We start from the raw sequence: 13,348 nt of genomic DNA, 5'->3' as shown, positions 1-13,348 counted from the left end.
TATATTTGGGGTAGGGATTAGTACATGACATGTAATGTATAAGTTGAAAAAATGATGAATAGCTTTCCAAGAATAAAGTAGTAACTCCTAAAGCTTCCTACTGAAGCCTTAGACTAGATGTTTTCCATTTTGTCTGAACTTGGCTGAGCCCTTAAAAGGCCATAACTGTACATGACCCAGAACAGCAAGAGGCAAGGAAGTCACAAGTAAGGTTTTGATGATATGTTTAGCATGCAAAAAGCTCAGAATGTTAGATTGTTTTTTTCTTTTTATGTTTTTCAGATAACAACTCCAAGTTCGTCAAAAAGTCGTCGTTCAACTTTGCCAGGGCAAGAACTACTTGGTAAAATTAAGTCTTTTGTCTGTTGGTCAAATGTATTTCTTTAAAAAATTTGGATTCATTAATATTGTTTCGGAAAAGTGTTTCATTTTTGGGGAGGTTTGCCTTTGTATTTCCCTAGAATTACTTGGTTGCTTTAATTACTGGCCAAAGATTTTGACTGGCTTTTTGTAATATTTTCTGCTGGTATTCAACATTCAACATTTTTGATTCTTGAGCAAATGAAAACTTCCAGTGTTTTTCTTGGTCTAAGCTCTAGCTTGGAAGTACTCAGCATTAATGGCTGAAAGAGGAGTTGAAGTAAAGTATATGATTAGCTTGGGGTTTATATATTGTGGTATTCAATTAGCTTGCTCATCTACTTAGCTGCCTCTAAGGCTGGCAATTTCTTCCCTGTTGATGGAAATGTTTCCTACTTTGATTTGTGAGGATGGCTGCAAATAAGCATTTGCCTGATGAAATAATGTCTGCCAATTGAAAAAGCACGCCATTTTTCTCGGCCTGCTCAATGATAGCTAGAAGAATATTTCAGAGGCACCTGTAGCTTGGCTTCTGTAAGTTCCTTTGCCTTTTGCACTCGTGGGATAAATGAGTGAAGTGCTTCAGACTCTGGTATTTTCATAGCAGCATCCAATAAAACGATTATGAGCTTCTCCTCCTCCTCCTACCATACACCTGACAGTAAGAACTCCTTAAAGCTACAATGTTTGCATACTGTATGTGCAGACTTACTAAGCCATGCAAGTGTTGGCAGCTGCAGAATATTTAAGTGCGACGGATACTGTATTTTACTAAGCTTCACAAAGGTGTGTTGTTTCATATGTACAGTATAACACCAGTTGTTTACTCCTTGTGCACTTTTAGTTTATTGCATGCCCAATTTTAGACAAGACAATGGTTATTAGCAAGTTTCAGGGTAAAAAAATGGATAATGTATGGGTGACTTGTAGGTAGAATCAAAATGGAGAAGACTGAGAGGAAGCAAAGGGATTGGTGGCCTTGAATGGATTGTGTCTTTTTGTGTCCACTTAGTATTCTGAATACTGCTCTGATTAATTTCTGCTATGCCAAGCACCAGGGCGTAGTAGGTAGACAGTTTGCTTAACTTTTCATTGCATGTTCCCATGTGGCTAACATGAATCCAAACCATGTGGGCCCATGACAATATTTATCCAGTTTTTCATTGTGATGGTTGATGCATTATAGGGCCATAATGCTTATGGAAAGCTTATTGAGGGGAAACATGCTATTGTTTTCAAATAGATTCTGTATAAATATGGGTTTGAGTGGGACTTGTGAGTTAGTATCTTGGTGGCTTTTCTGGGAAATTAAATGTTTCTGGCAGGTTTTATTATCACTGAAATGAAGATTATGATACGTCAGGGCTTGGTGCTGGCTAAAAGCCAGTGCAGCATCTACCAAAGAAAATCATTCTTTCTGCTCTGCTATGGTTGAGCATAGGAGGAGGAGGAAAGAGGAATTAAAAAGCTTGTGGGGTGAGATAAGGAATTGGAGAAAAACACTTTAAAAGGTATGAAGGAAATTTTATTTACACAATCAAAAAGATGATAATGAGAATTAAGAGTACTTAATTCTTTCGAGTCCTTTTACCTACCCCGCCCCCCCAAACCATCCCCTGCCTTTTTTTATTTCTCACTGAGCGCATAGGAAGACAAAAGTATGGGGGTTTTGGTGAGTGTGTGGCTTGTAAAACTTCTGTTTCAGTTCACTTAGGGAGAGGAGTCTCTTGCTATGCCATGGGGTCCTTTCTATGGGAGGAAATTTTCTGTGAACTTTTTAATGTGGTGTGAATTTTTACAGGTTGCAGTCACACCTGAAACGTGCTTTGACATGTGTCAATGGGCAGAGTGGTCTTCTCACAACTGCCTTTTGCCCCTGGGCCATTAGTTCATGGGCTACAATTTTTAAGGATGAGCTGTTGTAGTATCAAAGCAAGTGTCCTCTTCCTCTGTCTCTGAAAGCAAGGGTTGTTCTACCTCTCTGTCTCTGCTCAGGCCTCTCACAGATCACAGCTTCTCAGCATGTCCACATTCTAGCCCTGAGCGCTTCTTTTTCATGGGATTCGGGAGCATTGTCCATCCTTCTAGCTACTTCGTTAATTACAGAGAAAGAATTTGTAGTATTCTAATCTTCACCACAGCTTGTAGAAGAATTTCAGCTCTGAGGCCTGGGGCTCTTCTTGTCCCCATCCCTTCTTTGCACCGGCTTTAGTGTCACTGTTGTGGTCCCCAGATGTCTTCACCCTTCCTTTTTTTTGGATTTGGGAGAGAGTTGGTGTTTGTAGGTTCGTGTGTTCTCAAGTGCTATCAGTCGAGAAGATTTTGCAGAGTTCTGCAGTGTTGAAAGGCGGATCCCGTCCGGGCTGTGCGCGAGAGAATTGCTCGCTGTGAGGGCGAGGTCGCCGCCGGCTCCATTTCGCGCCTTCTCTTCGCGTGGGCGGCGCGAAGGAAAAGCCGCCGCCGCCCTGGCCCGTCTGTCTGCAGCACGGCCGCCCAGGAGCGGCCAAGGGAACCGAGTTCCTTGCGAGCCCTGCCAAGACAGCAGCGCCCTGGTCGCCAATTCCAGCCGCGTGTTCCCGGCCACGTGGCCGCTGCCGGCGCTGGTGTCGGCCGCGTGGTTCCTCGCCGTGCCGGACGGGCCCGCAGCGCGGCCCTGCAGGCTCCACCAGGAAAGGAAAGGGAGCGGCGCCACTCCTCGGGGAGCGCAGAGATAGAGGGCTTCTCGCGGTGTTTCTGCTGCTTAAATACATTGGCATAGAGGCGTTACCAGCTTCTCTAACTGGCTTAGCGGCGTGCCTCTTCTCAGAGCCAGCCGGCAATTAGTTTTGCCAGGCCCAGGAGAAGTTTTCAGCAGCTCTTCCCAGAAAATCACTTCCATGACTGGCCTTCTTCCTCTTCCCCTAAAATGAAGCCCTATAAGAACTACCACGTTCATGAATTGCCGTCTCAGTTTTTATAACTTCCTGGAGAGATCGGGGAACTACCACTTGTGCACCAAAGGTTTTTACAGACTGGCAGGCTTGCATGTCATACACATTATCCAATGGGAGAGGAAGGAAGCATTCAAGAGTACTGTAATAGACAGCTTTGCATTGGTAAAGGATTGGTTGTGCTTTTGGGTTAGTGATCTCTGTTCAAAAAGGAAGGAGTATGGATCTCGGTCCCGTAGAGCCTTAGTTATGGCCCTGACTAACCTCAGATACCATGGAGTCTGCATTCATCGACTAAAATCTAGAAGCTAAAATCTTTTGCCTCTTTTCTCCTCTTGCTTGAATATGGGGCTGTAATGCTCTTTGGATTTTAGCTCAGTCTTGTTGGACTCAGCATGTGCTGCTCTTTTTTGTCTTGCCTGACTTCTCAGCTTGAATTGCCATATTCTCCTGGTTTGTTTCCCTTTAAATTTTTACTTCAGCAAATGTGGTGGCAGACAGTTCAGATTTGCTAATGTTTTGTTATTCTGTAATATGTCGTTCCTAAATGTTTGTTAGAGTGATATTCAGTATAGATGGTATTATGGTAAGTGGTAATATTTTTACTTTTTGTTTTTTTCTAGGACCTAAACGATGGGACCGTATGTCAAGGAAAGACGCTAAAACCTGGAAGAAAGCATTTACGGTATTTAATAGTACAGTCCTACCATGCAGCCAAAATGCAGCAGTATTTCTTTGTGGATGGGTAGATAGATAGATAGGATTATCTTCTAATCTTGCCATGCTATAGAATATTTTCAGAGGTATTGAGGAGGTCATCATCTGCTTGACAATCGAGTTTTAGGATAGTTTAGGTGTTTCCGATGCATCTGGCTAAATAGATGACTATTTATCAGTGGTTAGCACCACTTGTAAACCTGGAGAAATTCTTTCTTTCAATTGCTGTCTGTTGGGACTGGGTATTTTTGGAACTCCTCAGAATGCATTCCGTGCAGTTAATGCATTGAATCAATTTATCTTTGTTCTTTGATTCAGCAGGGGTTTCTGGTTTCATCTTTGGTTTCTGTATTTTTTCCCCTGTGAAATAATGCCAATTAATTAAAGAATCTTTGCAGTCTCACCGGTCAGTGTGTCAGGTAAACCCATGGCCTGTATGGCGTGCCTTGGCAGTAACACAGCAGCTTTCTGTTCTGAGCCCCACCCAGTGAGGGCATGATGAGGAATGCAGTTCAGTCTGAGGCAGCATGAGTGGATTAATGGAGACCAAGAGGAGGCTGTATTTAGGGTTCCCTTTGCACTCCTGGTAATGCCTTGTGCACAGTCCCCTAAGCATTGGCGCCCAGGTTTCCCAGCCAAATCCATAAAAGACTGTGAGGGAAATTCTGTGTCTTAGCCTCTTCTGTGGGCGCAGGTATGTTCTTGCAGTGACTTTAGGGGCAGCAGGAAGGGAAGAAGTGAATGATCAGGTAAGTTTTACGAGATACTTTTGGCTTTTCTGGTTAGGCCAGGGGAACCTGAGAAAATGGAGTGGATTTGTAGTTGTGGGCTATAGCAAAGTAAATAAATACAATGGATAAAATTACTTTGCTATTCTTTGATTATTCTGACTTTTTTTTCTATTGCAGCGTATTAGTCAAAAGCCAAGGAGAACAGGTAGTGTTTCTTTTCAAAAAAAATCAATTGCAAAATGTTTTAATATTTTATGTCATTCATCTCAAGAAGTTTTATTTGGAGCACAAGAGGACAAAGCGCTGCCTAGCACCAGTCTTCCTCCACAGCACTGCCAAAAACCTTGTCCATACAGTGGTCAGATACAGGCTTTGAATCAGCCTAAAAAATGCCAATGTAGAGATGGAAAGTAAGGGTCTGGTACAAAAAGTTTCAGATGGTCCTGACCTTTACTTCTTGTTCCATTTGGCTAATGAGGCAAAGTCATTCAAAAATGTGGCTATAGTCTCTGATAAAACATGGAAAGAAAGTTAGATTTTTTTTCAAAGATACTGTATTTAAAGTTACTTAGAATAAATATTTTGCTAATCTTTACAAATCTACTTCATGGTCTGAATATCCTAGAAGCTCTTACAGAAAGGAGTTTGCATGGTTGTCTTAAATGCTAGAAAGTCTTGATCTTTTTAATTTTAAATGTAGTGTACTCCATTTCAGATGACCTAGAAAGGCAGAAAAATGGGTAATATGTGTTTTTGCAGCTTCTGATGTTACTTGAGAAAAGTATTACTTTATTTCAAGTCATCCTAGGAAAGAAATTTCTGACTAAATATTAAAGTTGGATGAGCAACTTTCTTATGAACAACGTAAGCTTGAGTAGATTTGTATTTTCCGTTGTACATTTATATATTCCATAAAAAATAGAACATTGCAGATTTTTTCCAGCTTAAGAAAACCATACATTGCTCTGGCTTTGTTTAATTGAAACACAAAGACACATGAAAACATAGGAGCTTTCTGGTTTTGGTTGCTGTTAGCCTTAAAAGAACCCAAAAATCAAAGCAGCCCATACACCTTAAACCCCCAGCTAAAAAAAACAGATATGTCTGACTATGGATGTAATGCTAATGTACAGATTTTATTTACTCACTTACTCTTAAGTAGACCTAAGTGTTTTAAATTAGGATACATAAAGGTTTGTGCTATGAAGTCTGAACATTAAACAAATACCTATCAATGGACCCCTCCCCTTAGAATATACCTCGTGTTGTTTTTTTCCAACTCACAATTCTGCATTTTGCTAGGTTTAAGTTTTCCTGTTTGGGTGGCATGTCCAGCACCTTCATCAAGCTTTACTGATTCAAATGTGACAGTCCTTTGAGTGGTGGACTTTTTTTTTTTTTTTCCAATCTATGGCAGCTCTCAGTTAAGGAAGAGCAGGTAGAATAAATTCCAGCCTCCCAGAGAAGTGATATTTTGGTCATATATCAGCTACATAAATTGCCTTTTTTTCCTTGAGAGTTTTTTGGGAACAAAATGGGCTTTGTGGTGCTTCTTAGACCTTGCTCAGTAAGGGAATTCAACTGGACACCACTTTATTCTTCTAATGCCATCTGTTCCCAATCCAGATGTGTTTGGAAGAGGCACTCTGGCTTCTAAAAGAATATGTTGTTGAGGAGGTGTTACAGTAGTGTTTTGCAAAAATCATGAAGATTAATTTCCAGAGAAGGTTACAACCTTAAGCCAGAGCCTTCTAGTTACGTGCTTGTTGGATTTGATGAGAGAGTGGTTTTATAGCCACTGGTTGGAAAATTGTGCTTTGGATAATTATCAGTGGTCTGCATCCAAACTTGGGGGAAACATGGCAGTTTGTATACAGGACTTGTCCTGTGCACATTATTGGTTGTATACTTTATTTAATTAATTAACAGAAGAAGGAGTTAATTAACTCTCAGATGATAGCAGGTAGGGTTGACCACTGTGAAAAGTGTCTGACAAATTAGGGCTAGAAGTGAAATTTCTTCAATTTCATGCAAAGAAGTTCAGAGTAATAGACTTACTTTGCAATAATCAAATGCTGAAGAGACAATTTTGAAAGCTGCTTGAGCCAACCAAGGATATTGCACTCTGCTGTAAAAGTAGCACACACCATGCTAGAAGATATGCACAAGTGCCTTGAACATGAAGCACACAAAAGAGGTTTTCTGCACTGTTCAATAGTGACAAAAAGTGTGCTGGAGTACTTTGGTTTGTGTTTCATTATAGTGTGATTGGCCAGAGGGATTTAGAAAAAGAAGCCAATTATTAGAGCCACTGGTGATAGGATGTAAATAGAGGGAAAAATAAAAGAAATTGAAAACAGAAATAGGAAGAGAGGGTGAGTGTTATGAAAGTAATGGAGTTTTTATTTTCCTCTCCCATTCATGCTACAAAATATCAGAGAAGCAGAGCCATGATCTTGAAGATGAGAACTCACCAGCACGCCAGGTATGGGTGCTGCATTGCATCTGTTGTGATGGAGTGTTGCAGGCCAGGCTGGGTGAGCCTTTGAGCAATCTGGCCATCACAGAGGGGGTTGGTTCTAGATGATTTTTAAGGTCCCTTCCAACCCCAGCTGTCCTGTGTTGGCCTCTTTGGGAAAATGTATTTGTGGAGTCAAAAGCTAAGAAATCATTTATGAGCAGGTGGTCCTGTGCCACGATATCTGTACTGGTTTTCAGCTGTTTAATTAGGGTTTTTTTGAAGGAGGAGAGAGAGCCATTGGATCTGGGCTCTTCACCATCAAGTGCCTTTTTAGTTAGGCAATATGTGGGTCTAACTTTTTAAATGACTATTTGTACAATCCATGTGGTCTAGAATAGCTTCTTTTGACTCAAAGTAAGTTTGTGTATAGACTTGTTAATAAAGATGGTGTGATTTGATCACAATTTGTGGAATACAGCTGCATTGGTTTTACTCCCACCGCCCCCCAAAAACTGAGCAAGTAGTGAAAGCAGAAAATTCTATGGGCTAATGAATACAGTTTAAGCTACCAGGTATTAAAATTCCTTTCATGTGCTTTTAAGGAATCTTCTGAGAACTCTGGTGCAGATGCATCTGATACAGGTGGGTTCTTTCATGTACTGCTTATCTACCCTTTATTGAACTTTGTTGAGAAAATGGAAGATAGTGAGGTTTTGACCTTGTATTCCCAAGTAATTATTGGATTGCATTAATTAGTGGGAGCTGCCTTTGACTTTTTAAAAATATTTATACCTGGTATTATTCAACAGTTTGATTCTAGAGCAAATGAAGACTTGGAGTATTTTTCTTAGATTCAGCTATGGCTGGGCAGTAGCCAGCAGTTAATGGCTGAAAGGGAAGTTGTACCAGAGTATGGTTAGCTTGGGGTTTCCCTATGCTGCTATTCAGTTAGCTTGCTCATCCACATAGCTGCCTCTAAGGCTGGCCATTTCTTCCCTGTTGAGGGAAATGTTTCCTACTGTCATTTGTGAGGATAGCTTCAAATAAGCATTTGAATGATGAAGTAATTTCTGCCAATTTAGAAAGCACGCCAATTTCTCGGCCTGCTCAATGAAAATTGGGAAAAAGACTTCAGAGACACCTGTAGCTTGGCTTCTGTAAGTTCCTTTGCATTTTGCACTCGTGGGATAAATGAGTGAAGCGCTTCAGACTCTGGTGTTTTCATAGCAGCATCCAATAAAATGATTATGAGTTTCTCCTCCTCCTCCTCTTACGAATGGTCTGCGAAGCGTCTGGTGAGGATTTCTGGAAACTGCTGTGAGTTCCAGCTATCTCCAAATCCTGTAAGATGTAGACTCTAGATTCTTCCCATGAAAAACTGAGTGCACTGTGGTGTTTTGGCTGTTGGAAGTTAGGGTGGGTGTTTTCAGGGCGCTTTTTTCTTGGTTGGGTTTTGGTGGCTTTTTGATGCATCAAAGCTTACCAATAGGGCTCACTAACTTAAGGGAAGAAATCAGTCCTTAGCTGTTTTGACTGAAGTTTTAGTTTTGGCAGGTGTTCTCCATTTTTAGTATTCATGTAGAATACTTCACACTAGTCAGGGAAGGCAGAGTTTCTTCCAGGTACTAAACACTATTTTTGTGTTGAAAGTGTGCAAAGCTTGTCTACAGCAGGTAAAAGTCAAGTGGAGCAGCTCTTACCTGGGCCAGCAAGTCTGTCCTTAATAGGGAAAGTTATTAGGATTACCATTTCTTGCTTTCTCAGGAAGTAGCTTGGCAGAGTAAATCTAACAATTTCTTGTATCTCTCAGGATGCTATCACAGAGGACTGAATTAATTTGGAGAAAGGGATAGAGAATGATAGTGTTTTGGATGCACCTCCTGTGAAATAGCTTTCTGTAATAAAGGTCATAGTTTTGAGAGAGGAAGGTGGAAGTTGTCTTTCTTCCTCTCTGTTCTGCCTTTGAGGTGCAAAGGTGTTAGTGAATTTCCCTTTTGGCCTTGAAGACCACTTTTGGATTCCCTGGAGAGAATACTTTTAGTTTTCCATTCTGTGCCATGGCCCACTGCTAATTACTGAAGATCCTGTGATTTGAAAGTATGATTGCCAGCACACTGAGGATATGCTAAAATTAGATTTTGGAGGACTCGCATGTAGAAGAATTTTCCACTTGTATACAAATCAACTCATGCTCTGATGCAAGCTATTTGTTAATAATTTAAAATGGATGTGATGGGGTCAACCATTCCGTGAGACAGGAGTTGTTCCCCTTATCCCAAGAAGCGCCCATTTCTGTAGCAGTGCAGTCTGTTCATGTGGATGAAGATTTAGGAAGCAATCTGACAGGTTTGTGCCCAGTTGTGCTGGAGGAAGAAGATTGTATGGCAGAAAGAGAAATAGCAATTTAAGAGTAGTATGACGAGGCAGTGATGTGGTAGTACCGTAACCAAGACTTCTTTCACTCACGATTGCCAGGGTTATTCCCCTCTCCTTTTTCCTTCCCTCTGGTGAGTGCAGGGCAGTTCAGAAAGCAGGGCTGAAAATGCAGTCATGTATTTGATGCTCATGGACGACTGATTTTGCTAATGATGAATTGGAAGGTCTGCCTACATCGAGGAAAACAATATTTTGTTGCATGTCATTGACCAAACCACCCACAGAATAGAATACCTAAAACTGAGTGACCAGAGTCTGTCTTGCTTTTTCATATTCTCAAGTCTTATTTCTCACTTTGTGAGTCCTGAGGTGGTCTTGGCAACAGGAAGCTACTAAGGGGAAGCGTGAGAGAAAATCCAGTTGGCATATTTAGGAATGTAGTGGGGATGGTTGATTAATGATTAATGAATCTTAGAGAGCCACAAAAGAAAAAGCTTTAAAAATGTTTCACTCCCTGAAGTATTTAATATAAATCGTAAAGAACTGATGGCAAACAAAGTTTCTTAACCCTTCTTTGCTCTGCTGCAGTCATTTATGGAGCCACAAACCATGCTTTCCAGTTGGAATTGGAATGGAAATGCAATGCAGTTTAAAGTTCTAGGGCAGAAAACTGTTTTCTAGAATGAAAAAAGTGTGGCCAATAACTGGCACAATGTGTATTTAAAAACATTTCTGTTTTGAGTTCAGCTATATTTGAGTTAATATTTACCTTCAAATTGCAGGTGAAGAAGGTGGTGATGTAGCCTCCGTAGGAAGAAAACTTGAAGGAATTCATCTCAAGGTAAAACTTTTGGGTGTCCAATAGAATGTAGTGATTCAATAGAAGCTGTTAACTATTTGAGTTGTTTACACCTGCCTAATGAGCTGATGCAGTCAGCAGAAGACTTGATATTGTCTGCATTTTAATGCACATTTTTGGCAGGTGAGGGGTTCAATCAATAGTGTCACAGAGACCAATGACAAGTGATGTTATTGTCTTGCTAATACCAGTGGGCCAGAGAAAGGCCTACAGTGTACTGCATCAGCAGGCAGCCCTGAGCAAGGCTTTTCTAGCTAAGGAAAAAGAGAAACCAGATGGATCTTAAGGTGAGAGCGCTTATAAAAAGAATGGTCATTCAGCTGGGGGTCTAGCATAAGTAGGTTACATGGTTTGAAGGAAATGGTAAATGAGCAATAATGGCTGCCATAACAAAAGCAGGCTGGAATCTTCTGCCGTTGCTTCCCAAACTAGACCATGGTCAGCACTAGCCAGACTATTTACAGTGTTGAGGAAAAATACAACATGCACTTTGTGTTTGTGAAGCCATTTTAATCCTGGTGTTTGCTACTTCAATAGCGTTGCCAAAAATGGGATTTACTTTCCTCACTTGTCTAGCACTGTGCTGGTGTCCACTCTCTGACAACAGCTAATTGAATCTGCTTCAGAAAGTGACAGTTTGACTAATGAATTGCCTTTTATTACAAAATTCTCTGAGGTTCTACTTTGAGGGTCGTTGCAGAATAGGCCTTAATTTGTATATGGCTTCCCACAGGATGTTGGGAATACAAGTAGAGATTTGCAGGTGTCCTTGTCAGAGTTTTGTAGCCATTTTTCTTTCTTTCTTTCTCCTTTCTTTATTTTTTTTGGATTTTTGTTGGTTTTTATCCGAGGATCTTTAAGGCAGTGTTTGCTGTTCCCTGAATATTCTTGTTTATTATCCCTTTTTATATATCTTCACAGATTGTTCCTTCTATGGAATTATAGGGGTTTTTTTTTGGCTGGGGGGCATGTGGGGAGGCAGATTTTTGCTTAAAATGTGTACATTAAAAATAACTTTATGCAGGTTGCATATATTCTGATCTGAAGAACACTAGTTTGCAGTAAATCAGAATAATCAGTTTGGAGTTGCCTGTGCTAATAAGTTTTATGTGTTTTAATAATTTTGTTTTCCTCTAAGAATCGGAATGTAGATGATGGACAAATCCTGAAGAAAAAAAGAGTTCCAGTGGATGTGATATTACAAGGTGATGAGAGAAATATTCCCAAATGGATAACGGTAAGATATTTCTCCTATTCTAAGTTATTGGCTAGTTAGAATAAAATAAAAGCTCTTTACCTGGGCAGCAGTTAAATGCATTCTGACACAACTTCTCTGTGCTTCTCCCATTGTTCTTCTGCTTGATGTCTGTGTAGATATTGTAGGATCTGGGGGTTTTGAGAGCTATGAAATGTAAGAAACAGAGCAAATGTTTTGAAATGTATTTTCCCTTTTTTTTTTACTTTTATATGTTATTCTTGGAGCCCTGATGTGCAGGTTGATCTTTGAGCTGTCAGTTTTCTTAAAAGTGTAAATCTGAGCTTTGTAGAGGCTCAAAGAAAAAGAATTAGCTTTGTGTTGATTTGAGGAGCAAGGAAGGTCAGAGGTGAAGTGTCAGGATAGAGCTTCTCTTTTCTGCTGGAGCTGCCAGAGGTGTGTAGATTACTCAAGTGTGTGTGTGTAGATATATATCCATGGATAAATTCTTATATTTGGGGTAGGGATTAGTACATGACATGTAATGTATAAGTTGAAAAAATGATGAATAGCTTTCCAAGAATAAAGTAGTAACTCCTAAAGCTTCCTACTGAAGCCTTAGACTAGATGTTTTCCATTTTGTCTGAACTTGGCTGAGCCCTTAAAAGGCCATAACTGTACATGACCCAGAACAGCAAGAGGCAAGGAAGTCACAAGTAAGGTTTTGATGATATGTTTAGCATGCAAAAAGCTCAGAATGTTAGATTGTTTTTTTCTTTTTATGTTTTTCAGATAACAACTCCAAGTTCGTCAAAAAGTCGTCGTTCAACTTTGCCAGGGCAAGAACTACTTGGTAAAATTAAGTCTTTTGTCTGTTGGTCAAATGTATTTCTTTAAAAAATTTGGATTCATTAATATTGTTTCGGAAAAGTGTTTCATTTTTGGGGAGGTTTGCCTTTGTATTTCCCTAGAATTACTTGGTTGCTTTAATTACTGGCCAAAGATTTTGACTGGCTTTTTGTAATATTTTCTGCTGGTATTCAACATTCAACATTTTTGATTCTTGAGCAAATGAAAACTTCCAGTGTTTTTCTTGGTCTAAGCTCTAGCTTGGAAGTACTCAGCATTAATGGCTGAAAGAGGAGTTGAAGTAAAGTATATGATTAGCTTGGGGTTTATATATTGTGGTATTCAATTAGCTTGCTCATCTACTTAGCTGCCTCTAAGGCTGGCAATTTCTTCCCTGTTGATGGAAATGTTTCCTACTTTGATTTGTGAGGATGGCTGCAAATAAGCATTTGCCTGATGAAATAATGTCTGCCAATTGAAAAAGCACGCCATTTTTCTCGGCCTGCTCAATGATAGCTAGAAGAATATTTCAGAGGCACCTGTAGCTTGGCTTCTGTAAGTTCCTTTGCCTTTTGCACTCGTGGGATAAATGAGTGAAGTGCTTCAGACTCTGGTATTTTCATAGCAGCATCCAATAAAACGATTATGAGCTTCTCCTCCTCCTCCTACCATACACCTGACAGTAAGAACTCCTTAAAGCTACAATGTTTGCATACTGTATGTGCAGACTTACTAAGCCATGCAAGTGTTGGCAGCTGCAGAATATTTAAGTGCGACGGATACTGTATTTTACTAAGCTTCACAAAGGTGTGTTGTTTCATATGTACAGTATAACACCAGTTGTTTACTCCTTGTGCACTTTTAGTTTAT

At 40.2% G+C, this 13,348-nt stretch overlaps 1 protein-coding gene across 1 annotated transcript in view; it reads left to right on the top strand.

Annotated features, from left to right (window-relative positions):
- The window catches only part of LOC131572480 (uncharacterized), a 42,492-nt gene that overhangs the window by 11,027 nt on the left and 18,117 nt on the right, over positions 1–13,348 (top strand). The window contains exons 9-16 of the mRNA XM_058825682.1: positions 283–343; positions 3,914–3,975; positions 4,916–4,943; positions 7,177–7,223; positions 7,802–7,841; positions 10,358–10,416; positions 11,573–11,671; positions 12,422–12,482. Coding sequence (XP_058681665.1) covers positions 283–343; positions 3,914–3,975; positions 4,916–4,943; positions 7,177–7,223; positions 7,802–7,841; positions 10,358–10,416; positions 11,573–11,671; positions 12,422–12,482 — 457 coding nt within the window. The remainder of the gene's footprint in view (positions 1–282; positions 344–3,913; positions 3,976–4,915; positions 4,944–7,176; positions 7,224–7,801; positions 7,842–10,357; positions 10,417–11,572; positions 11,672–12,421; positions 12,483–13,348) is intronic.

This window comes from Ammospiza caudacuta, chromosome 2 (genome assembly GCF_027887145.1).
Source record: "Ammospiza caudacuta isolate bAmmCau1 chromosome 2, bAmmCau1.pri, whole genome shotgun sequence".
In the NCBI taxonomy this organism is placed as follows: Eukaryota; Metazoa; Chordata; class Aves; order Passeriformes; family Passerellidae; genus Ammospiza; species Ammospiza caudacuta.
This window is presented reverse-complemented; position numbering and strand designations above follow the sequence as displayed.